The sequence below is a fragment of the Protopterus annectens genome, chromosome 4.part0, assembly GCF_019279795.1.
Source record: "Protopterus annectens isolate FY-2018-M chromosome 4.part0, PAN1.0, whole genome shotgun sequence".
Classification (NCBI taxonomy): domain Eukaryota; kingdom Metazoa; phylum Chordata; order Ceratodontiformes; family Protopteridae; genus Protopterus; species Protopterus annectens.
Window position 1 is genome coordinate 1,154,005,163 of NC_056733.1, and position 27,367 is coordinate 1,154,032,529.

Sequence of the window (27,367 nt, forward strand, 5' to 3'; positions counted from 1 at the left end):
TTTCTAAATGAAAAACTAATCCTGACATCATTCAAAGCAGCCAGCATCATTGTTACATTCCTACCCTGGAATTTTTGCACTATAAGCCCTGATGAGAAAAAGAATAGTTGTGCAAAGACTTACCATAGCGATAGAGGTCCTTCTGTTGTCTGTTGCAGTATTCTGTACATAATGAGTTGCTTGCCCAGACTACCCGATGTCAGCCAGTATACCAAAATCTTTTACTACTTACTGTAAGGTGCGTGGTACGGTCTCAATTAGATAGTTATTGGACGTAGGTCATCAAGGTGATGCATGCGCACACCATCCTCAGAACTAAGCCCCAGAAGGATAGACAGTCCAGGGAACAGAGTCTCAATACATCCAAGAATTATGAGAAATGGGGAAGGAGGGTGGGACAGACTACTGCAACAGAGAAGAGAAGGACATATAGTGTTATGGCAAATTTCTTGCACAACTATTCTATGCCCTTATATTCATCTGTTGCAGTATTCTTTACATGAGGGAGAGTACCAAAGCTCATGCAGAGAGGGAGATGGAGTTAGCTGAAGAATTTTCCAGGAAGCCATGAAGAATGGCCTTGGCAAACCCAGCCCTAGATTTGAAAATGGAATCCACTTGTAATGTTTGGTAAAGGTGTGAACAGAGGTCCAGGTAGCAGCTTCAAGAATAGAGTTGGTATCTAGTCCTTTGAGAAAGGCACCAGAGGAGGCCACTGCTCTGGTAGAGTGGGCTTTCACTGAGCAGGAAGTAGATTTCCCATGACAGGCACAGCAAAAGGTAATGGTTTTGGAAATCCAGTTAGAAATGGTTTGTTTGGACACAGGAAGTCTCAGAGCCCTGGGATGGAATGAGACAAACAGCTGGTCAGATTTCCTAACAGATTTAGTTTTGTAAAGGTAAAATCTAAGTTGCCCATACACATCAGTTGTGTGCAGAATCATCTCACTGGTGTTTTGGGGAGAAGGGAAAAAAGGTTGGAAGGTGAATAGCCTGGTTTAAGGACAACATTAACCACTTTTGGCATAAAGGTGGGGCTGGTATGAAGGGAGACCCTATCTTTGTGAAACATCAAGAATGGGGGAAGACGCCATCAGGGTCTGGAGCACAGAGACCCTTCTGGCAGAAGTAAGGGCTACCAGCAAGACTGTGTTTTCCAGCTACAGTGTTTTAGAGTGTTAGAGGAAGTTGGCTTGAAAGGTGTGAGAATCAGTTTCTCTTGCACAAAGTTTAGGCCTCAGGGAGGGGGCATAGGCCTCCTTGGCGTTCTAATGTGGAGGACGCCTTTGAGAAACTGTTTGGCCTCCAATCTACAAACTAAAGGTGGAGAAAGAGGCAAAAATGTCTGACAGACATTCTTTTACAGATAAATGAGCTAAGCCAGAATTAAGCAACTCACACAGGTAGGACAGGACCAGAGGAAAATCCACTGTTAATGGGTCCAGGTTATGAGAAAGACACCACATAGAAAATCTTTTCCATTTGGAGAGGTACGATTTTCTGGTATTACATTTCCTGGCCTCCTGCAGGACTTAAAGCACATCCTCTAATAGGCATCTGAAAGGTATCAAGGCTCTACCACCCACAGAGTTAGTTGTAGGTTTGCAATTTGTGGGTGGCTGAAAGAGCCCATGTGCTATGTGAGTAAGTCCACTCTGTTGGATAACTTGTGATGATTGCCCTTAGCTAGGTGGAGGAGAAGGGGGGGAACTAATGCTGTTGTGGCCAATAAGGAGTCACCACTAAGATTTTTGGTTTGTCCTGCTAAATCTTGAGGAGGACTTTCGGAATGAGCGGAAGGGGAGGGAATGCATACAGAAACTTCCTCTTCCAAGATACTGATAGGGCATCCACTTCCCATACCAGGGGGTGTGGTTCCCTGGCACAAAATTTTGGAAGTTGTCTGTATAGAGGGAGGCAAGCAAGCCTATTTGAGGAATACCCCACTTGTGGTCTATGTCCAGAACTGCATCAAAGCATCTATTCATGGGCCTGTGTTATGATCTGCTCAGGGTGTCTGCCACAGCCTTTTGGTTGGAAGGGGTGAAGACCACCTGTAGAGAAATCTGAAGTTGGAGGGCTAGCTCCCAAACCTGTAAAGCTAATCTGCACAGGAGGTAGGACTGCCCCCCCCCCCCGCTTGTTCACATACAAAAGAACAGTCATGTTGTCTGTGTAGATCCTCAACCAACCTGGGTTGACAAGGACTGAAAGGATTGACTGGCTGGCATCAGTGCCTTCATCTCTTTCACATTTATGTGATCCTTTATCTGTAAGGGAAACCATTGGCCTTGTACAGCATGGGAGCCCAATGCAGTCCCCAACCTGTATCTGAAGCATCTGTGTACAGGTCGAGTTGGGAGCAGAGGGTGGAGGGCAGTCCTGGGTTGAGGGACATCTGATGTACCCACCAATGGAGCTCTTTCTTTAAGCAAGGGAGGAGCAGATTTTGAAATTCCAGATGGTGGGCATTTTGTGTCCACACCGACTACAGGAACCACTGAAACTTCCTCGTATGAAGCCTTGCCAGGGGCAGCATAGGAATGGTGGAAGCCATAAGTCTGAGAATCCTGAGAAATTGCTTTAGTGGCAAGAGGCTGAGGGGGAGGATGTCTGAAAATATCTGGCAGAGCTCCTGAGACTTTTGAGGTGGAAGGGACCGCATCATCTTGCCTGTTCAGAACCTGCACCCCAGAAAAACATGATGTTGGAATGGGGTGAGGACATTTTTTTTTTGTAACCGATTGTGAATCCTAGTTCATAGGTTCATAGGTTCATAGGTTCATACTAGGCTATCTGCCCGAGGGCATTATTATTTTGCTGTGCCTCTGTTGAGCAGTGACACTGAGGTAATCCCTGGGGTATATCTGCAATCCATCCATTGGTCAAGATTTCTGAACAAGGCCAGCGAGGTGCTCAGTCTTTGGGTGATGAATCTATAGTTCTTTCAGCGCATAGGCAAGATGTTTGAGTTTGAGACCCTTTTTTTTTTTTGGTGAGGAACTTTTGTGGCCTCCAGCTGCTGCAAGTGTGGTCAGATACATTCCGAGATGGGGCATTGTACTCAATCATTGGTCTGATGAGTGATGAGTATAGACAAAGCCAAACTGGGATGGATCAGGTGGATGCCATGTTTTTTTGCTTTGTTTTTCAGCTTTGAAGAGCAGTTTGGAGGGAGATGGGGGGGAGCTTGGGCTGGCTGCATATCTATCTCCTTTTGGGGGGGGGGGAGAAGTTTGCACTGACTGTCAGCCATGCCAGTATTGGCAATGTGTCTGTGGATCAGTAATTCTTCACATCATTTGAACTAGTTCTGAGCATATCTGGGAGGTTCCTCCCAGGTTTCTACAGGTGCTGGTAGAAGGCATTTGTAAGTGATTCAGTGGCTTGAGTACTGTTTTCAACCCAGCGAGATTAGTTTGTGATCTGATCTCACCATGATGAGATGTATGTTTGTTTTGTGGTCCTGTGGGATGTGTGACTAGTTGTTTCATTGGCATTTGAGTTTATGAATTTAGGAGTGTTTTTGGGGGTTTTGGGCTTGAGTAGTCTATATTAGGGTAATTGAGAGTACCACCCTGTATGAATATGATGTTTGGTGGTGATACATTTATCCTTTTTTCAGGAAGGCCATGCCATGTCCTGAGTTTGAGTTGGTGGTGGCCTGTAACATGCTACAAATTTGCAGAGCAGTCTTGCTATGGTTAATTGCACCTGGATGGTCTCCGATGCATCGATGAATATGGATACCGCATTTTGAGATTTAGACTTCTGGCATTGAGCAGCATTACCTGGTAGGTTTAGAATTTGAGCTTGTAGTAGTTTTATGATGGTAATGGCTGAGTGGAGGTTCACTGTAGTTCCTCTGGAGCATTTGCCTAGAACAGGAAGTCATCCAGGTAAGGGAAGATTTGAATTCCTTAGAGAATGCAACTACCAGGGGTAAACATTTTGTGAAAACTCTTGCGGCTGTAGAAAGACCAAAGGGTAAGGCAGAGAATTGAAAATGCAAGGAAGCCACAGAGGAACAGAGACATTTCCTGGATTTGGAATGAATGGGAATATACAGATAGGCATCTTTTATGTCTATGGATGCCAAAAAGGCCTGAGGGGAGAATCAGAGGAAACAGGGTCCGAAGGGTGAGCATTTTGAAGGAGGGCACATTTAGGAAAGATATGAGGAAAGAGAGATAGTACATTTGTGTACACTTACCATAAATGTAGATGTTCGAGTGTATTCACTGTTGCAGTCATTACATTTGGGTAATCCTGCTGGCAGGTTGCCCTCAGTCGGCCTGAATTCCAAAGTCCTGGGTCCTGCATCGGCTGTCGTCACCCCTTCCCTGATGTCAGGTTGTCAGGGGTATAAAAGAAGCAGCCGACGCCATTTTCTTTAGTTTTTCTTGCCCCAAATGTCAGGTGCCCCCTAAAAGGGTAGGCAAAATTTATATCTATATATAAAAATTACATGCAGCCATATGAACTTTACCTTCATCCACAAGCAAATACATCACACAGGTTGTATAAATCAGAGAAGGAAAGATAGGTTCCATCAGAAGAAAAGGGGGAATGGCGGGTGGGTAACCTGGACTGCAACAGTGAATACACTTGAACATCTACATTTATGGTAAGTGTACACAACTGTACTATGTTCTTCGTGTTTCACTGTTGCAGTCATTACATTTGGGTAGATTCCCAAGCTATGGTTGGGAGGCTGGAGCTAAACAGCATTAGGGGTGGCTATAAGACCCTGCAGAACTGCAGTGGCAAAGCCTGCCTGGATTTAGAGTAGAGTGGCAGATGATAGTGCTTTGTAAAGGTGTGCACTGAACTCCAAGTAGCTGCCTCTAAAATGTCCTTGGTTGGTACTCCCCTGAGAAAGGCTGCTGAAGTGGCTGCAGCTCTGGTGGAATGTGGCCTAATGCCCTTAGGCACTGGCTTGCCATGGTATAAGTACCAGAAACGAATGTAGTGGCCTATCCACTTTGAAATAGTCTGCTTTGAGATGGCCTTTCCTTGTGATCCTGCAGCATATGCCACTAGTAATTGCTCTGTCTTTCTGAAAACTTTGGTTCTGTCCAAGTAGAATCTAAGCTGTCTGTGTACGTCCAAAGAATGTAGAATTCTTTCTCCCTTGTTCTGTGGATTTGGAAAGAAAGTTGGCAGATGAATGGTTTGATTAAGAGCCATACTGGACACCACTTTAGGCATAAATGTTGGGTTTGTCCTCAATGAGACCCTGTCCGGATAAAAAATGATAAAAGGTTCCACAGCCATGAGTGCCTGTAGCTCTGAAACTCATCTTGCAGAAGTTATTGCTAGGAGCAGAGCTGTTTTCCAAGATAAAAATGTTATATCCACAGTAGCAGCTGGCTCAAAAGGAGGCAGGGTGAGTTTTTCCAAGACGTAGTTGAGGTCCCATGCAGGCATTGGTGATCTCCTTGGAGGCCTTAAATTTTTGGCTCCTCTGAGGTACTGTTTTAATAATGTATTGTAATGGGCTGAAATGGCAGAGATATGAATTTTAATAGACGAGAAAGACAGGCCTTTGTCCAGCATCTCAGTTAAATATTGTAAAATATGAGGAATATTTGGCACAGTTGTATCTGTTCCTTGTGCCTGGTTCTAAGCACAGAATCTCTTCCATTTTCCAGCATAAGATTTTCTAGTACTAGGCCTTCTGGCTTACAAAATGACATCCATCACAGCTTTGCTGAGAGGTGTGTTTTGTATGACTACATTATTCGCCATGCTGCCAGGTTTAAAGTTCTGAGCTGGCTGTGCAGGATCTGATTGTTTTGCTGGGATAGTAGATGCGGTACTTGAGGTAAGGTCCAAGCTGGGCATTGAGACAAGCTCCTTAATATTGGGTACCAGTGCTGGCAGGGCCAGTCTGGTGCAATCAGAATCATCTTTGGCTTCTCCTGTCTGACCTTTAGGAGTACCTTGGGGAGGAGAGGCAGAGGGGGAAAGGCATATACTGATAGGTTTTTCCAGCTGAAGGATAGGGCGTCCATTTTCCATGCTTGTCGGTGATAAATCCTTGTGCAGAATCTCTTTAGTTGATAGTTGTGAGGGGAGGCAAACAGATCTATGTCCGGGCATCCCCATTTCCATGTTATCATGTTGAAGACTTGTGGATCCAGCTGCCACTCGTGGGGATCCATGAGGTTTCTGCTTAGTTCGTCTGCCAGAGTATTTTTCCTTCCTGGCAGGAATTGTGCCTGCAGATGTACTTGGTAAGTCAATGCTGTGTCCCACAAAGTCATAGCTAGTCTGCAAAGGGGGTAAGAATGCGTGCCCCTCTGCTTGTTTATATACCACATGACTGTGGTTGTTGTCTGTCTTTATCAGTAGTCTTTTTGATTGATATGTAGATGCATTTGGTTTGAGGTCCATGTTCCCTGAATGCATCTTCCTGCCATGTGGGCCCCCCAGGCATAATCTGATGCTTCCGTTGTTAGTGTCTGCCTGGCTGGGGGTAATGTGAATGGCTGTCCCTTGTTTTGGTGACAAGCCTTTGCCCACCATCGAAACTCCTGTTGCAGGCAGGGAATGAGAGTAATTATGGTTTCCAGGCTGTGGCAATGTTGAGTCCAAACACTTTTTAGGTACCACTGAAGTTTCCTCATATGCAGTCTTGCATATGGAATTAATAGGGTGCAGGATGCCATGAAGCTCAAAGCCTGCAGAATTTTTCTTGCAGATAACTGGGATTTGCTGCTAACATGTTGAAATAGGTAGTCAGTTGCCTTTGTTTGTCTGGCGTGAGATAAGCCATCTGGGCAGTTGTATTTAAGCTTGCACCCAGGAATATTATCTCTTCAGAGGGTACTAGCTTTGATTTCTTTTCAATGACTGTGTACCCTAGGCATGTTAGAAGTTTTTTTCACAAACGCCAGATGCTGTAAAAGGATGTCCTTGTTCTCTGCTTGAATTAGACAGTCGTCCAAGTAAGGGTATATTTGTATTCCTCTTTGTCTGCAGAATGCAATCACTGGTGCCAGGCACTTTGTAAAGACCCTGGGTGCAGTAGATAAGCCAAAGGGCAGTGCAGAGAATTGGTAATGCATTGAGCCAGCCTTGAATCTGAGGTATCTTCTGCATATTTGTCTGACTGCGACATGCAGGTATGCCTCTTTTAGGTCTAAAGTTACAAGCCAAGCGTTCTTGCCCAGCATGGGCAGAAGCTGCTGCAAAGTCAACATTTTGAATTTTGGTATATCCAGGTATGTGTTCAGAATCGATAGGTTCAGTATTGGCCTCCAGGCCTTGTCCTTTCTGGGCACTAAGAACAGTCTTGAGTAAAATCCTTGCCCCCGCTCTTGCTCTGGCACTTGTTGAATGGCCCTCATATCCATGAGGGATGAGACTTGTTTTTGTGCCTCTGCCCATTGATTTTTTGGCAGATCTGGCCAGCCGTTTGCCTTTGGCAGGGTATGGAAATGGAACTTGTAGCCTTGTGACATGGTATTCAGAACCCACTTGTCCTGGGTTATAATGTGCCAAGTTTGAGAAAAAAGTGCTAATTTTCCCCCTAAAGGTGCTGCTAGGTAATAAGTGCTTGGTGCAGGCAGGGGGAAGTGATTGGGGCTGTTTCCGGTAAGGTTGTGATTTGTCTTCTCCACTTTTGGAGGTAGAAGCACCCCATTGCTTTGACCTGTATGAACCTTGCGCCTGGGATCTGCCTCTAGGGCATCTGGGTCTGCCCCTTTGATGTCTGTCTGACACAGGAAAGGACCAATTCTTTGTTGGCCAGTGTCTACTAAACCTAGGTGGCTGTACTTGTAAGAAATCTTTGACCGTTTGCATAGATTTAGCCTTGTTCTCCATTTTCTTTAACACCTCTTCTGCCTTAACTCCAAAGAAAGTACCATGCTGTAAAGGTGCATCTAATAATTTAACTTTAACATAATCAGGCAGATTTTGTTCCTTTAACCACGCATGCCTTCTAATTACAGAACCTGTAACTGCGGCCCCGCAGGAGGCCTCTAAAGAATCAAAACCACATTGCAAAGTATGCTTTCCAACTTGTTCAGCTGCATGCAATATATCCTGCATTTCCTTGTTTTCTGTACATTCAGAGTTTAACAACATTTTCTGTTTAAACAATGACATGACAAGTTGCTGATATTTGAGCATATGAAACTGACAGTTTAAGGCTCTTATAGCAAAGGCAGACGATGTGTAAACTTTTTTTCCCCATCTGTCCAGTGCCCTAGAATCCCTGTCAGAAGGGGTAGGGTTTTTTTGCAGCAGAAGCCTTAACTCCATTGGGACCCTGAGAAATAGTTTCTGGGTCTGCAGCAGGGTTTTTAAAAAGAAATTTATGTGAGTCAGGAACCCTGTAATATCTGTCAGGCTTAACAGGAGCTGGAGGGAAGGAGTCAGGGGTAAGGATAGACTACAAAAACACATCATCTACAATGTTTAACACAGGGGGGATGGCAAGTGGCTTGTGCTTGGGTAGTAGCAGGAAATCCCTGAGCCTCTTTTTAGATTCTGAAAAATCTTGGCTCTCCCATTGGAAATGCTCCCTCATGGTATGTAAGGTTTCCCCAGAGGAATAGTCCTCAGGAGGAGAAGCTGAAGGAATGGATTCTTCAGCATCAGAATTCTCATGGGGGAAAAAGAATATTCCTGATCAGAAGAGGAATCAGAAGAAATGGAAACCTGATCTGAAGATTCATAGTCAGTCTCTTGACTAGGCCTCTTATCAGGAGGGGGATGGGAACCTCTGATCAAGGTAATTAAGTCTTCGGCCATTTTGAGCATCTGTTTTTTGGGCATGGAGGCCTGTCCACGTGGCTCTTGAGTTTGCTTCTTTGCCTTTGAAATTTAGTCTTTGCCTTTGAAGTCGGTTTAACGTATAGATGTTTGGGTCTGAATACACCTTCAGAAACCGGTGCCTGCTCAGTGGCTCCGGACCTATCGGAAGGATTAGCGTCCGAGGCTTCAATACCTCGAGTTTCCAGCAGCATGGCCAACTCCACGTGGGAGTCGGTAGCGGCCTGCGACTCTAAAGTAGCAGTCGTCAGGGGCTGTGAAAGAGCCTCACTGAGAACCGGCGAACCGGCGACTGGCTTAGGAGAAGCTTCGTCGTCCGTTTTGGGCCTCGGGTGTCTTTCTTTTTCTTTGCGTTTTTTGTGAACTCTGGTAGTCAGACGGCTTTCCAACGACATTTCTGGATAATTAAACCTGCGTTCAAAGTAGTTCAAAGCAAAATCATACCAATGCTTAATAGTGCGTTGGTTAAATCTAGCACAAAACCGACAACCCAGAAAGTTATAATCGGGGCCTAGGCAAGGAATACAGTAAGAATGAAAGCCCTTATGAGGTATTTGCTTCCCGCAAGATATACAATTATTAACTTTTTCAGACATCGGTTCTGGAGCAAGAAAAAAGTTTCCCCAACGGGGTACTTAGCTTTATAGAAGACTTCGGATCTGAAATTTGAACTCGAAAATCTCAGGAGTCGGCCGACCGGCACTTGCGAACTGCATCTGCTTCGGGCACCGCACGGCAAGAAAGACTAAAGAAAATGGCGTCGGCTGCTTCTTTTATACCCCTGATGACCTGACATCAGGGAAGGGGTGACGACAGCCAACGCAGGACCCAGGTCTTTGGAATTCAGGCCGACTGAGGGCAACCTGCCAGCAGGATTACCCAAATGTAATGACTGCAACAGTGAAACACGAAGAACATCTAGGAATGGTCTCCAGGGGCATTCCTTTCTGGGAACTAGGAACATGCGAGAGTTCCTGTTTGGTCTGAGGGCACTGGTTGAATGGTTCCCTGTTCTAGTAAGTCTCCCAAAACTTGGGGGAATAGGGGTACCTGTTCCTCAGGGGGTTGTGGGATACTCCTGAAAGGAGGTACAGTGTGCCATGCCACAAAGTAACAGTGTTTTATGATGTACAAGACTCAGGTGTCTTGTGTGATGAATTCCCACACTGAAAGGAAAAGAGAGAGGCGGAGGGAAAAAGGGGTGTTGGATGGGAGTCCTGAAGCTTCAGGACGAATTTGCTCAGTCAGGAAAAAGCTGCTTACTTGAGTGGGAAGAGAAGGAAGCTGAGCAATGCTGAGGTTTCTTGCTTCCCTTTGAAGGTTTGGGTTGGGAGGGCCAGGTTTGCCTTTGGATGAAAATCTGTTTGGAAGGGTAGCTCCTGTGGAACTTGGGGACTGGACAGATAGGGCTGTGCTTCAGCTCTTAATTCCAAGCTCTTTTCCTGCAGGGATTTAAAGAGATCAGCTGAAGCCTTACCAAACAAAGCCGCATTATCAAGGGAAGCATCCATGAGCTTTGCCTTGATATCCACAGGGAGTGGCTGAAGCCTTAGTCATGGAAATCTCCTGACTACTGAGGCTGAGGCAGTAGCCCCAGAGGTAGTTTCAACAGCATCCCAGCTGCATTTTATGGAATATCTGACCACCTGGGAGGACGTAGCAATAAGGGAAGAGGCCAAGGTCTTGTTTTCTGAATCAGGCATGTTAGACAATTTTACACTGTTGTGACATAAGTTCCAGGGAATACTTGGTCATGTAAGTCTGGTAATTCAAAGCCCTAAAGACTTGAGTACACAAAGTATAGATCTTCTTCCCTAACCTCTCAGGTTGCCTACTATATTTGTCAGAAGGTAGGAGACAGGTGGAAGGAAAGGACCTAGAAGCTTAGTTTGAGGCCACAGAGATGACAGAGAGATCAGCCACAAGGGCCTTAAAGAGAAAGCTGCTGTTTTGAGGAACTTTATAATAATTGGTCCAGCTTCTTAGGGGCCGGAGTTGAGAATTGGGATGTGTGGATGTGGAAGCAAAGGCATCCAGAAAGATGGGAATAACCAGTGGGATGGTAGAAGGGCTAGGGATTTCCACCTGGAGTAGGTCGTAGTACCTTTTCTGAACTTCTGACATTTGAGAGCTGTCCCACTTGAAGTAATCCTTCATTTTTAAAAGGGTTTCTCCAAAGGAGATTTCCTCTATGGGTGAGTCCATCCCATTAGAGTCTTGAGAGTCACTATCCTCATCTGATGACACTATCCTCATCTGATGAGACTTCTTCTGAAGAAAGTTGTTGTCTAACCCTTTTTTGAGGCGAGGTAGAGAAAGAAGAATGAAGAGGAGGAGGAGGAGCAGGGAACCCTTCAGTAGGCCTTAAAGCCAAGGCCTTGAGTAACCCTTGAGCACAATTTTGCCAATCTTTCTGGGAGTCTGAAGGAGAGGATGGAAATTTAGTTTTTTGTTTTTTCTTTGCAGGCACATCCATCTGATGTAAGGTGGGGGTAAAGACATAGGCCTACATTCTAGGATGTTCCAATCAACTTCTTCCCTCACTAAGATTTGTGTGCTTCCTCTAGGGCCTTCTAACAGAGCGAGCCTTGGTTCCCCCTAGACTTCTGTACCAGATGTCTCTACAGCCTCTCTAGATGTGCTGGAGTCCAGGCCTAATGTAGCCTGTAAAACGAGCTAGGCCAAGTGATCCAGATCCGGAGCTAAATGCATCTCCAGGCTATTATGTGCCTTGGGAGAAATGTCTGCTGGGAGAGACGCAGCTGAAGCCTCAGGCCTAGGCCTTTTAGTCTTCTGCTACATGGCAGGCTCAGTTGTTGGTCCGGAAGAACCTTTCATCGCTTTTTTGGCAAGAATTTTCAGGTGCTGGTTTTCTAAATATATAGCAAGGGAGGAATGGCTGCTCCGATGGGTCTTGGGGATGAACGACTGGCAGAAAAAATAGTTCTTATGGTCATGGTGGGGCCCAAGACAGAAAAGACACACAGTGGTTATCTGTGTGGAATCTGTCTTCCAGAATCACACTTCCTTTCTTGGATGACATTAACGTGAAGAAAAACTGATACAGCAGCAAAAGACACAAAAGGTTTCTCAAAGGGGCACTTATTTTTTACAAGAAATGCTAGATTCCGGCTTCAGAGCGATGTCTGGGACTGCCGATCTGACTGTCGACAAAGAAGTTCTGAGGATGGTGCATGTGTACATCACCTTTATGGGCTACATTCGATAGCTGCCTACATGAGACGTACCATGCACCTTACATTACTAAAAGACTTACTGGCAGACATTAGGTTGCCTAAGCAGGTAACTCTCTCATGTAAAGAATACTACAGCAGATGAATAGAAGGACATCGACCTTGTACAGTACTCCACAAATATAGAGTATCATTAACAACTAAACCTACTACAAGATTTCAGACCTTACCATAAACTACACTATCCAACTTCCAATTTTACTCCCTTAACATCAAATAATGGGGAAAGGGTTTGCACATGATGGATGCACATTTATAGCTAAGTCACTATCTGGACAGGGGAGTTCCAAGATGGTTGCAGTGCTGTAATCAGCTAACAATACAGCTCTGGTAATGAAGAGTTACAGCCTGCAAATTACTGTAAATAGTTAGCTGAAGAGCCTATGACATCCAGTGGGTCATGAAGGAAAAGAAAAATGAAGTAAAAGGGAGAGAAACTGTGGAAACTCAGAAGGGAGACTAACAGCAATGGGGTGGACCTCAGCTGGGGGAAGCATATGGTGATATCAGACAAAGGAGAAATGTTTTTAGTCACCACAGAAAGACCCATCAAATAATTTCGGAGATGTTCAAGGTAATCATGTCCCTGTTGGAATATACAGAAAGAAAATACTGAAGACTGCAAGAAATGTGTTTTAATCGGGCATGCAGACGAAATAGTATATATGCAAACTGCTGCAATGGAGATGAAAGAAAAATTGTGGAACAGCAATTACAATACGGACAAATGGCATGGAAACTGGTTGAGCTCTATGCCTGGACACACAGATACAACTTGAGGTTTATAAAGGCACCAGAACAAACTGAAGGTGAAGATTGTAAAGACTTCATGAAAAAATTCCTCCTCAGTAAATAGATTGAACATTCTACTGACAATATTAACATAGAGAGAGGGTACACAGTAAATATTCCCAAACATGTGATGAAAGCAGCCAAGACGTATAATGATTAAACTGCAGACATATGACTAAAGGAGGAAATTCTTTCTACTTTGTGGATGAAGGGAACAATTTAAAGGTTGGAGACATAAGGATTTACATGGATAACTTCATTGATAATATAAACTAACACATAAATGCTTTTCTTCCTTCCACTAGACTCTGCAAAGAAATGAAACTTCCTTTTAAGTTAATGTATTCTGCTTTACACTGTGTCTTCTAACCAAATAGATTACAAACCTACACAGACCCCTGACAGGTACAATATGAAATGGCAAAGAGAAAACAGCCACAAGCTGGGGAAAGTGGCGAGGGTGCAAGCAACCAGTCAACTGGTACAAAAAGGCCAACCATGGACACTTCAAGAGACAGCAAATCCCTTTCCTGTTTTCCTAAAGAAAATCATGGATAAAACAAAGGAGATGCAACAGTTATCAAAAAGAAAAATAATGCACTAGAATGCTGAACTATAACACTATTTAAAAAAATTAAAATACTTCTATGGCAAAGGACATGATACCCAAAATGTGAATTGCATTCTGACTGACACATTAAAAACCGTGGTGATTAGCAAGTGCTAGACAGAAAATAACACCTTGATTTAATGTAAGCATTGTATGTCGGTGGTGGTGCTGCGGTAGCATTGTCGCCTCACAGTAAGACGCTGTCTGGTTCGATTCTCAGCTAGAGTGTCTTCTGCGTGTAGACATGCGTGAATGGGCGTACCTTCGTTGAAGGTTGTGCGTCAGGCCTGGCAAGCCAGTACATAAAAATCAACTGCCAATCATTAGCGGACCAGAGTTCCGCTGTGGCAACCTCTAACCGGGAAAAGCCGAAAGACACAAACAAATTGTATGTCACACTTTTAATTACAAATAAAACTTTAACTGAATGGGGGTCCTATACTGCATGCGGTCCGAAAACAGTTCCCGTTTTCAAATTTCAAACTGTTTTTATGTCGCTTTTGCTTCTAATAAAGGTACTACAACATTGCAGAAGGGAGGGGGAGATGTACATGACTGATGGATGAAAAATAAATTAAAATATTTTATGATGGAAACCAATAGTCAATACTGTATAAAAGTATTTCTGGTAATGCATTTGCTAGTACTAGGAATGCATGCAAAATTAATGAGATAAATATGTTGGCTGAAAACAGGCTAGACAGCAAGATTTAAAAAGATTGTGAATCACTAACAAAGGGAGTGGGTGCATCTACAATTAAGGATTACTATTTAGGCTGATAACTGGAACACAGTATTGCATCCTGTTGAAGTGCAGCTGGGTAGAAGAAGAGACTCAAACCCTACACTAGGAAAACAGCTGGGGTGACTCTCAGCTTTGCTGGGCATGACACTGATACAGGTCAGTTAGAAGATACCTTTCCATGAATTACTTGCTATACTTGAAGACAGAAATCTTATTCTCTTACAAATAAGACCTTTACTTCTAGACAGCATGATTATGTGTGTAAAAAAGTTGAAAAGCTTTCTATAGTGAGCTCACTTGCCCTTCAAATGTGTTTCATCAATGGAGAGTGCACTTCATCTTTCCTCATGGAAGGGTAACCTCACCATGCTAAAGAGTTAGATTTTGAAAGATAGAACTGCAGACTTTTTTTGATATAGGTCATGGGGCTCATGTGGACACCACAGTGGCTATCACTGACAAGTGGGAGGCAAGGAAACTTGGTTTCAATATAACAACTTAAGACAAATTAATTTTCTGTTAAAACAAAAATCAGCAGAGGCTCACAAACATTCCTCAGGAGTTAAGGACAGCTCATAACAAAATGGTGCAGGGGAGGGGGTGGTCCCACAGCCAGACTGGACTGAGCTCGTGAAGCTATGGACAGGTACTTGCAATGCAAAGTACATTTCGCTATGGCTTTATTTTGAGCTCACACTCTAGAATTCACCCCCTTCCAATCAGAAATTTTTAGCCATAAACTGCATCAGCAAGAGGCAGATAGAACTATTTGCCAGATTAAAACGTTAGATTTGTAGCACGTGGTTTCTTCTTCCACATAAATCTTACAGGAATTTGTGCAGTTCTGGCTCACAACTTTACTCTGAGGATTCCACTGGGCCTTCAAAACTACCCGGAAAACTTGACTATCTGGAGACATTAGATCTTCCCCAGATTTCTCCTGAGCAGGTGGAAGAATTTGTTTTTCCCTTCACAGCAGACAAAGCGTTTAATACTATAGCAAGAAAGAAAAGGGTTAAAGCACCTGTCCCAGACAGCCTTCAGTTAGAGATTTATTTTCAGGAGAGGGGCTCTTCATGGAGAACTTTACACAGTGAGCAAATGAGGAGCTGACTATCAAAACAGTGCCAATCCTGGAAACAAGGTGCTGTGTCAGTAATAGTGAAGCCAGGAAAGGACCGTCTTGTGGTTAGTATTTATCATATTATTTAAATCTTGAACCATAACTACAAAATATTCAAATCTTTACATGCCTAATAAGCTTACAAGGCTTCTTCCTCAACTTGTACATATAGGTCCTCAACTTGTACATATAGGTTCATTGGTGTGTACTAGGCTAATGGCCCTGGAGCCTTTACAAGCCTAACCCACAGAAGTGCCCTGGCATCGTGCCGCCTGACATTAGTTCTCAGTGCCTCTATCAAGCAGAGCCACTGGAGTGATCCACAGGGTGAACTTTCTATTTCCCATCCACTCATCAAGATTTCTCTTGAAGAGGGCCAGTGAGGTGCTCTGCTTGACATGTATGGGAAAGTCTATTCCAGAGCATGGGCAGTCTATGGGTTATGAACCTGTCCCTCCAGCATGTTCTGTTGATTGTGGTAATGAGGTTGAGGTCTCTGGAGTGTGTGGTGCAGAAGGATTGGGATTTCTTTAGATGTAGCATTTCTAATAGAGCTGGGTCAGACATGGCTTTGTAAGTCAAGCAGAGATCAAGCAGTGTTTGTCCCTGATACTACTATATCTGATAATTTACTAAAACCTTCCCTTATTATTGAGAATGCCACCATCTTGGGATGTATTTTATTCTAAGTCAGTCTGGACGCTGAGGAGGAGTTTGACAGGTTAAGATTGAACTTTTTATTCCCTGTCTTAGAGGGGATAGGATTTTCCCAAGCATCAGTATCTCTTACTCAGGCCCTATATTTAGATGCAACTGTCAAAATAAAGATTGAAAGAGTAGTTTCTCGTCCAGTCAGCATGCATAGAGAAATTAGTCAGGGCTGCCCCCTTTCACCTTTGTTGTTTGCAATATACTTTGAGCAAAGTGCTTGGAAACTACGTAAAATTTTGGACCTAGTTAACACAACAGGCAACCGACAGCCATCTCTACATGACGCTGATGACCTGTTATTGTGCCTGCCAGGCTCAGAACATGGGTTAAATTTAGTTTTAAGGGAGTTGCCCTGTTTTAGCAAATATTCTGGATACAAAGTTAATAAGTCCAAAACACAAGTGGTTAGAAATAAGCACTTGCTTTTACAGGCAACAGTGGGGAGATTTTATTTCCTGGTGGGCCTAACATGATGACATAATTATGAGTCTCCCTAACTTCTGATATACAGAACTCTGTAGCCTTAACATTGGGTAAAACTGTAGAAAAGGTTCAAAATTACTTCAGAGTATAGAGGGATTTAAAACTGAATTTCCAGCAGAGAGTTTTTGCCATGAAGTGGTGTGTTCTCCCTCTAATACTTTACTCATCTTAGAATTTCCCAGTAAACCACCTCCTGCTTTTCTGACAAACATTAGGAGAATGGTGATCTCCTTCTACAGCTTGATCAGAAAAGCACAGATTCGGATGGGACCTCCTCATGCTGCCTTAGGGGGACAAGAGGAATTTTGCTGTCTAATTTCAATCTGTATTCTTTGGCAGCTTATCTTAAAATTCTGTGGGGATTGCTTTGCTTGGATTATCAATTAATACAGAAATATGTTCTATCGAATATAATAATGGGGCTTGGAGGATTTGATAAGTCCATAGAAACTGCGCATTGAAGGAGGGTTTAAAATAACACACCCATCACAGAAAATTTGTCTAAAACCATCCTTCACATTTTAAAATGACTAACACTCATACTGGTGTGAATCTTGTACCCAATTTGCTTTTCTAAAGTGTGGAAACCTTTGATGCAGGCAGGATGGAATTTTCACGGAAATATAACACCCTTAAACATTGGGATCAGGTGTATATGGAGGATGAGAAGTTGCCTTGTATGCTACAGATGAAAAAATTCCATTTTTCTATCAGGGAAAAACAGAGGATTTGAAGTTGTTGATATATTTTCACAATAAAAAGTTGGGGCACACTAAGGAGTTAGACTGGCTTAGATGGATCCAGTGGTAGATAAACATGAGGAGTGATTACCAATCTAGGAGGAAAGTAATACCTTATCTGTATAATATTCTGATATTTTCAAGGATAAGCTGCCCATTAATTACATACAGGGTTAGCAGAAAGATTTAAATCCAAACATTTCTGATGAGGTACAGTCCCACACTTGTACAAATCACTAGATATGCTACTAGGTCATGCAGATCCTGAGTAGTTGGGTGGCAAAGTTTTAAGTATTTTTATACTCCATGATAATTAAATAGCGTGTTTCCTACCTGCTACCCTATATATATTGGTTGTGACTCTGTTTTTTCAGTTAAGGCTTGTTCAAAAACCTGCATAGCCAGTGATAAGTGGGGGTAGTTCACTTTATTGTTATTCAGTTTTTCTGCCTTATAAAAGTGGTACAGTTTGAAATATTTTCTGCTTAAACTGTGAGCTTTGGCCAGCTAAAACCTGTATGCAATCAGTTGAACATATAAGTGAAGTTAAGTAAATCTTAATCTGCACTTTTTTCAAATAATACACAATTTAAATTAATTTGTTTGTGTTGCATTGAGCAATATCTAGCTGGAAGTTGTGACTCTGTTTTTTCAGTAGGTTCCCACCCACCCTGCTTTTGTTTTGGTGTTAATCTTGGTGGCTTTGAAACTGTAAATTTGCACTTGGATACTCCTCCTGGGCCCATCTCATTTGCTCACTCAAAAAAAAAAATGTTCTTTTTATCTGCTTTTACTGTATTTGTGTTTCTTCCTACTTTATTTTGCTTTTGCGTCATCTTAAAAGTACTCAACTGTATTTATTACTGCTTGGTGTAACTCATTCTAAGCCTTTTAGTTTAAGCACTTGGGCTTCAGACCAGTTGTTTTACATTAAGAAGGTTTGTGGTCTGCACTGTAGTGGCAGAAAAGGTAGCTTACATCCTTCTAAGTTGGGAACTGCTGATTGAGGGCTCAGTGTCTGTTATTCTAAAAGTGTATTAGTTCTGGTTTAAGCACTTGGGCTTCAGGCCAGTTATTTTACATTAACAGGGTTCGTGGTCTGCACTCTTGTGGGAGGAGAGGCTGGACTCTGCCCTTCTGAGCTGGGACTTTCTGGTTAAAGGCTTATAGTGCCTGCATATTTGAACTGCTTCTTACTGAAATTGGTACACCTTGTTTGCTGTAGCATAGACTAGATCCAGGCCTGCTGAATCCTAGCTTTGTTTGTATAACTTGAACACTAAACCAGGCATTCTTTAAAGTATTCAATTGTATTTATTACTGCTTGGTAGTAACTTCATTAAAGTGTAGCTATCATTCGAAGTCTTTTGGATTAAGCACTTGGGCTTCAGACCAGTAGTTTTACATTAGGAAAGTTTGTGGTCTGCACTGTGGTGGCAGGACAGGTAGCTTAAATCCTTCTAAGTTGGGAACTGCTGATTGAGGGCTCAGTGTCTGTTATTCTAAAAGTGTATTAGTTCTGGTTTAAGCACTTGGGCTTCAGGCCAGTTATTTTACATTAAGAAGGTTCGTGGTCTGCACTCTTGTGGGAGGAGTAGCTGGACTCTGCCCTTCTGGGAATTTCTGGTTAAAGGCTTATAGTGCCTGCATATTTGAACTGTTTCTTACTGAAAATGATACACCTTATTTGCTGTAGCATAGACTAGATCCAGGCCTGCTGAATCTAGCTTTGTTTGTATGCTTGTTGTTTGTTTGCTTGTTATTTCCCTGAATCGCCAATTCCACCTAAAATGCGGCTTTTCAGCGCTTCTGTGGATCCCTAGTGATATCTGCATTGCTTACTGTACTTATTTCCTTGTTTCACTTGAAAAAAGTTACTGTTTGTCATTTTTGCATTTAAGTTACTTGTAACACAGTCGCACTCAAGTGCGCTAGCCTCCTCTATGTATTTAAAGTAATTTAAGCTCTGCATTTCTGTTGTTTCTGAAAAAAAAAAAATAAATAAATAAAAATACAAAATTCCTTGTTTTCCCGCCTTTCTGAACTAGTCTAGTTCAGCTTTCAGGCTTTGCTGAATCCAGGACTGTGGTAAAGGTTCCTGTGTTGCCCACATCATACTTGGATAGTTAGGTGGCCTCCTTGTTCACTGTGAGAGAGGGAACTCTGAGCAGCCTATCTGTCCCTGTAGGAGTGGTCCCAGCCCAGCAACTTGTAGCTCATTGGCCATTGTGGGCTAATTTCTATCCTTTTTGATCTCCCTGGTATAAAAAACGCTTAGCGTGGTTTTGCGCACTGTGCAGCGCTGTTTAACTGCGGTTAAACTACTCCAGGCTCCATGAAGTCTGCACTTCAGTTTTTCCCTTGAAACACTTCAACCCAGCACTAGAAATAATGCAATTTAAGACCGGCACTTAATAAAACTCACTAAAACTAGCACTAGCTTACAGCTTGCACTTCAGCCCTATACTCAGGAAGTATAAGGCTCTTTACTCATCCAATCAGCAATACAGTCCCAACCATCTATTCAGGCATGTTCAAGGGACAGCTTCAGGTGTGCTCTCCGGTCCAGCTAGTGAATCTGGGCATCCTGAGGCAATGTTACAATTGCCTCATGTACACAGGCAACCCCCTCCGCCTCCCAACCAACACAAACATATGTGAGAGATGCAGCTACACAGCCAAACTGGAGGCTAAGCTCTCTCAACCCATGACTGGATCAACCAGTCACAAGGAGAAGGGCAACACAAGCACCACATTACCAGACTCACATAGACCAGCCATAGCTGCACCAGAAAACAACTCTCAGAAACACGCAAAAACATACTCGAAGGCTCTAAATAAGAACCTGCTTAAACAACAGAGACCTCCTAAGCATACACCCAAGCAACCCCCACCCCACAACAGAAACCAGGTAACACGTACGTCACAACGTCAGTGTGCCAAGCAAAAACAGCCCCTAAGGCTACATAGCACACTAGTAATCGGTGATTCTATCATCAGGCACACAGACGTCCCACTCACTAGACTGAACAAGGAGAAGGTTACCGTACGCTGCCTGTCGGGTGCCAGAATCCGCCACATAAAACATGCACTCAGGTCACTCCACAGCAAGTACAAATATGACTCTGTCATTGTACATGTTGACGTAAATGACCTGAGACGTACCTCTCTGGACTACATGAAAAGAGACATGGAGGAGCTCTCTGACCATGTAGCCCAGGCTGGTATGACTCTGACTCTGAGTAGCATCCTGCCCTCACCCAAAATGATGCCAGCATACAAAGAAAAAATGATCAGTTTCAACAATTGGTTAAACTACTGGTGTCATTCAAAGGCGATCCAGTACTTGTCAGCCTGGGACGACATGCTTGACAAGCCACAGTGCTTCGCCAGAGACGGCTTGCACCTGTCGCCCCTGGGCTTTCGAATACTGGCCAAGACTCTTGCCGCCCCAATACTGCCTTTTTTAGGCAAGGCTCAAAAGACAAACCCGCCTCCATAAACAACAATAATAAACAAAACCTGAGAGTAATGCTGCTCAATGCCAGAAGTCTAAACCTCAAAATACACGTACTCAAGGCTCTCCTTAGTATGGAAGAAATTGACGTATGTGCAGTGACAGAAACCTGGTTCAAGGCTCCAGAGAGCACCCCAGCACTACCAGGCTATAACTCCTACCATACCTTTAGGTCCCAAAACCAGGACCGGAACACAAAAGGAGGGGGTGTGTCCATATTCATCAAGAACACCCACACCTCCAGGTTAGTAGCACAGCACACGGAATCTGAGATCATCCAAGTGCAATTGACAGCGGGTAAATTGACTGTTAAATTTAAAGCTTGCTACAGATCTCCCACCTTGTCTCAGGACCTTCACGTAGCATTCCTGAGAACATTAGAAAGTATGAAGATTCTACCCAACACCATGCTACTGGGTGACTTCAACTATCCAAACATTGACTGGGAAAACTACTCAAGCTCAAACGCCCTAGCCCAATGCTTCCTTGAGTTTATAAACTCAAACGCCCTTGAACAGCTGGTCACCACTCCCACAAGAGGTGACAACATACTGGACCTGGTTATCACCAACATGGAGAACCTATGTTCCACACCTGAGATAAACTCGTCATTGGTAAGATCAGATCACAAACTAATCACACTGGACATCCACATCCCAACCCCCGCCCCCCCAGTCAAGGAAATCAAGGTAAAAAACTTCTCTAAAGCCAACTTCACACTCTTCAAGACCAAGGTGGGAAGTTTCAAAGCTCCCAATCAAATGGAAAATGATGACCCATCAGCAGAATCCTTTACAAGTGCATTCTATGAACACCTCCAAGAATGCATGAACCGAGCCATCCCAAGTAAAACCAAGACCAACTCCTCAAAAAAGAGGAAGCCAGTCTGGTGTACCCCGGCCATAAATAAACTTTACAACAGAAGGAGGAAACTCCTGCAAGATGGAACAAAATCCCAAAATAAGAAGGCATCTCTGATTAACATCAGTAAAAAACTGCGCTCCCTCATTAAATCATCCAAGGCCAACTTCGAAAGAAAAACCACAAGGCCGCCTTTAACTATGTCAAGAGTCTAGGGGCAAACTTTCAGATATGCTCCAAACTAGTGCATAATGGCCATAATACATTGAATCAACTGACATTGCCAACATCCTGGCTGACAAGTTCAGTGCAAACTTCACCCCCCCTCTCCACCAAAGGGGCTAGCACCCATACCAGAAGAATGTGGCGCTCCAGATATCTCAGACACACAAGTAAAGACAGCCCTTGCAAAGGCCAAAAACACAGCATCAACGGGACCAGATGCTATCCCAGGTTGTGTCTTACACGAGCTTTAAAATGAACTAACCCCCCATCTCAAATCACTATTCAAACTTAGCCTCTCTACAGGCTGTGTACCCAAAGAATGGCGTACAGCAACAGTCGTACCACTCCACAAAGGTGGTGCCACAACTGACCCTGGGAACTATTGTCCTATAAGCTTGACTAGCTTGGTCTGCAAAGCCATGGAACGCATTACCATGGAGCTCATTAACAGGGACATTGGGAACCTCCAGACACTGGACACCACCCAGTTCGGCTTTGTTAAAGGCAGATCTTGCCTCCTGAACTTGGTCGACTTCTTCAAAACAGTCACCAAGGCCATAGATGAAGGGAAGGTGGTCCACACAGCATATCTGGACCTCGCTAAGGCGTTCGACGCCATCCCACACTCAGGAATCATAGACAAACTCACCAGCTTAAATATTAACCCCTATGTCACGAGATGGGTTGCCAACTGGCTCTCAGAACCCACACGGTAAGAGTGGCAGGCGCCATATGTCTGACTCTAAACCAGTCACAAGCAGAGTCCCACAGGGCTCAGTCCTGGGACCTCTCCTGTTCGGTATATATTTCTCCGAAGTACAGGCAAAGGCGGAGGGGACTGTGGCTAACCAAGTTCGCAGATGACTGTAAATTGGGTGCAATAATTGACTCTCCAGCTGACACAGACATCCTGCAAAAGGGTCTCACAGAGACAAACACCTTGTGTCAAAGTCACGGCCTCAAGCTAAATGCCAAATAATGCATAGTAATCCCATTTGGGAAAAACAAAGTACCTACAAACTACCACATAGATGGGAATCCACTAAGTACAGAAGAAGTAATTAGGGACCTGGGTACCCAAGTAGAAAGCATGCTCTCCTTTGATAACCACATAGCCAAAACGGTCAGGAAATCCTTCTATGTGGCACACCTGATCACAAAGGCTTTCTCATCCAGATCCAAGGAGGTGATTGTGCCCCTTTACTCCTCACTCATTAGGCCCATAATAGAGTACAATGCCCCATTTGGGATGTACCTCACTAGACACCTGCAACAACTAAAAAGACCACAGAAGTACCTCACTAAGAGGATTAAGGGCCTTAAACAAGTACCCTATGAAGCACGACTAAAAAAGCTCCAGCTCTTCTCAGTCGCTTACAGTCTGCTCAGAGGTGACCTATGCCTGACCTATAGGGCCATGTCAAACCCTGAACTAATGGACATGCTTCACTTCAAAAAAACGAGATCCCTCAGAATCACTCGTTCTAGTGACTTGAACCTACGTACAACAATAAACAGGACATGCTGGAAGGATAGATTCCTGTCCCAGCGACTCCCCTCACTCTGGAATAGAATCCCAATGCGTATTCGACAGAGCTCCTCTCTGACCCCCTTCAAGAGAAATCTTGATGAGTGGATGGGTAATCGTAAGTTCTACCCTGGGATCACTTCAGGAGCCCTGTTGACAGAGGCCCAGGTCACTAATCGAATGGGGAGGCAAAAACTGTCACTCTGTGGCTAGGCTTATAAATGCCCATGGGCAGATAGCCTAGTACTTACCTATGAACCTATGTGACACAGGTAAGTTTGGTATTTAGATGCATACTTTTGGGGAGTGCTCTGGAATTATTAAAAAGGAGATGCAACCAGTCTGTGACACCTTGTGGCTGGGGCAGGTGGAACTAACTCACGCATTATTTCTCATTGGTCTCTTCCCCTCAAGCCTATTTGGTCCTGAAAACTGATCTATATAACCACTGCTGATGTTGGTGAGGAAAACAGTCTTAAAGTCATGTAAAAAAGCCCCCACTCCCCGCTTTAACGAGTATGCATACCTCCTCAATGGGATATCAGAGATAGGGAAACCTTGGTGCAGAATTCTACCCTCAGGGGTAAATAGGATTGGCAAATGGACGGCCTAGACTAGCAAATACCTAATGGGTTAAGGTACGTTGTCAACAGTAGAAAGGGGGATCCCTGAGTTATTAGTGATCTTAGTACATTTTAATTCTGTTGTATCAAGCACCATTTGAAATTCTGTTTCTCTCATTATTGTGTTTCCCCAACATATATTAGGTTTATGTTTTTGTTCTTCAATGTTGTCAAATTACTTGATTAAACTTGTGATTAGACATCTTGTATGCTATAAGTGACTAAGCATCAGTAAATATTGAGTTTGTGATCTTCTTTTTAATGGTTATGCTTACAACAAATCAGTTCTTAGAAAAAAACTGTAAGGGACAGGGCAAAAATATGAGACAAAATCAGAGACAGTTATGAGACATTCCTTAAGTACAGTATATCAATGCCTAACTTCTAGAAATCCAGTTTCAAAATACAACTTCATAAGGATAGAAGCCCTTGGTGTTAACAGCTGTACAATAAGCATTCTGATACTATTCAGAAATCATACCATACAGCTGGTTTCAGCTCATTTAAGTCCGTGTTGACAGCTTCATAGCTTTTTTATAACCAATGTCACTTCCAAAGCTAGTCTAGGTTTAGGCTCATTCTATTTGGTCATTTTCCACAGATGTTCAAAAGCTCTAACCTGTATGTTCAGGATCTGTGCTACCTTAGCTAACCATCTGCTTTTGGCATTTATTGACAGAAGTGTAACCAGATTGTCTATTGAGTTTAGCATCATCATCTGCTTCTGTACTTTTGTCAGGTCTTCCCTACTACAATCTCACTTTCAGCTGGAATGTATTTATTTTCTTCATGAAGGATGTTAGTACAATACTGTAACACCTTGGAATTATTAATTCAAGTCTGACTGGTTGGCTTAAACATTTCTACTTTGGCTTTTTTCATGTCTAGTACAGCCACAGCTCTTTTCATAAAACATCTTCCTGAGCAAGACAAACACCTACTAGAATCCGCTCTACTTCAGTTAGGTACATTTTATGCCCAGTTTTTGCTGGAATAGTTACTCGATGTAGGTTACACAGTTCTTCTGCTACCAAACTTACTTTACAGCTCCTCTACAAAATGGTCTCTGTGTTTTGTTGTACTCCTCTCCCTTTTAGCTCAATAATACAGCCATCTAACAATTTTCTCCATACAAAGGTACTGATCACTCCCTCATCAAATGAAAAGACCCCAAAGTTAATCTCCCAGACCAATGCTTACATTTATCAAGGGTATCAGAACTTGTCAGAAATTTGGGATGGATGGCTAGGCTTAAAAAGGCCCTTGTGGTCGTTAACCTAGTAAACGCCTATGAACATGAACCTATGAAGAATCTGTATGCCTAAGATAGGTTCTTCTAAAAACAGTGTGACATTATGCTGCACCACAGCTATTTCTACTAGCTTTTCTTGATCATGTCTATATACACAGGCTTTGTCCAATTAAACGTCCAATCTCTGTCAAAGCAGTTCTGCGGACCAGAAACAAGCTAAGACTCTCTCAGTCCTTCTGCTACCAAATACACACACACACACACACACACACACACACACACACACACACACACACACACACACACACACACACACACACACACACACACCAGGAAATAACACAAAAACAACTTGATTAAAGAAGTTTTATTTTAAGACATTAGTATACTCCAGACCAAAAAATGAAATTAATTCAAACTGAAGAGTCAAAATATTCTTCCCTCCCTTCCCTCCAGCTAGTCCTCACCTTCACACTCCACAAATAGTCCTCACCTTCACACTCCACAAAGCCATCAGCTTAAAGAGAAGAAAAAATATATACTAAAGAGGTCCAGGGTGCATGCATGTACATGCACAAATGCATGCAGTTTAACAATTTGTCCCCAAAGTAATAAAAGTATAATAAAGGGAGTATTTCCATGCACACACAAAAATGAATCCTGTTAAAAAACAACTTAATCCAAAAGTAATAAAAGAATGATAAAGGGGACCATTTTAAGTTATGCGGTTAATGCTTACCCCTCTCCCACAACACCTTCATGTTCCTCAGTTAATGTATCCCTCCGAAAGGGCAACACCACAAGGCGAGTCCCATAGATCAACATAACAGCACAGCGTCCATCAGGATCCACTCGTACTTCGGGGATGTGAACATTCTGAACAAAGCCATCCTGCAAAGAGGAATAAAAAATAAACATCAGAACTACCTAGCAGATGTAGAATATCACTAAGAACACTCACTTCATCATAATTAATAACAAAGCAAAGAAACAATAAAATGCAGCTAGTCACCTACATAGTAAGGTTTCATGAAAAAGTGCTGTAACGTTGTGTGTGACTTGCTGTTATATGCCTAAGTATTGTTAATCTTTGCATTTGAGTTTGGATTGGAGTTATTCGGTTAAGGTATGGTTTCTTCCATTTTTGTTTAGGGGTCAGTTAGAAAAGAATCCTTTTGCAGACAGTGAATAAAATCCAGCTCATTAGTGGGAGGGGCTAAAAACAGCATTCCTCAGCTAACCAAAAGTATTTAGTGGCATCTTTAGCTGTAGTGCTGTGTGACTTGCTGTTCTCTGCCTAAGTATTGCTGATCTCTGACTGCATTTGATTTTTCCCAGCCACCTGCTGTACTCCTATTGTGGTTTTAAAGTTGGTGGCTTTTGAGTTGCTTGCCCCTATTATAAATCTGACTTTGGACACTCCTCCCAGTCTCATCTTATCAGCTCATTCAGAGCACTGAGAAATCAACTGGGAAAGCCCCTGTAGATCAGAGTGTGTGTTGTGACTTTAAGAAGCATTTCAAAGTGAGGGCACGTGCGCATAAATAGAGAGCACGTGCAGGCAGCAGTGCCAGTTTGAGTGAACAGCCAGAGTGTTAACATATAAGTGTGCAGTAGTCAGTCCATTTATAAGTTTAAGTTACTAAGCCTCAATCCTGATGTGTTTGTGTACAATAAAGCTGTTTGAACCGAACCCACAACCGTTCCTCTGTTTTATTTTGACCAGACGAGAGACAGCCCCCCATCTCTTAAACTTGAATTATCGTTTGTTTCCTACCTTCCTACTAACTAAAAAAAAGAACTGACTTCATTCAGCTGCTTTTACTGTAGTTGTGCTTATTCCTACTTTACCTAGCTTTCTGCTGCACATTTCTAAATTGTTCAGTAGCTACTACTACTTGTTAGTAGCATGATTACATTGTAATTGTTATTCTATGCCTTTTAGTTCTGATTTAAGCATTTGGGCTCCAAACCAGTTAATTTACATTAAGGTTTGTGGTCTATACTCTTGTGGGAGGAGAGGGCAGCCTCCCTTCTGAGCTGGGAACTGCTTGCGAAGGCTTATTGTGCATGTTACTCTAAGTGTCTTTGTTCTGCTTTAAGCACTTGGGCTCAA

At 43.1% G+C, this 27,367-nt stretch overlaps 1 protein-coding gene across 1 annotated transcript in view; it reads right to left on the bottom strand.

Annotated features, from left to right (window-relative positions):
• The window catches only part of CPSF1 (cleavage and polyadenylation specific factor 1), a 2,236,766-nt gene that overhangs the window by 1,907,654 nt on the left and 301,745 nt on the right, over positions 1–27,367 (bottom strand). Inside the window, exon 6 of the mRNA XM_044069873.1 lies at positions 25,991–26,142. Within this exon, the coding sequence (XP_043925808.1) occupies positions 25,991–26,142 (152 nt within the window). The remainder of the gene's footprint in view (positions 1–25,990; positions 26,143–27,367) is intronic.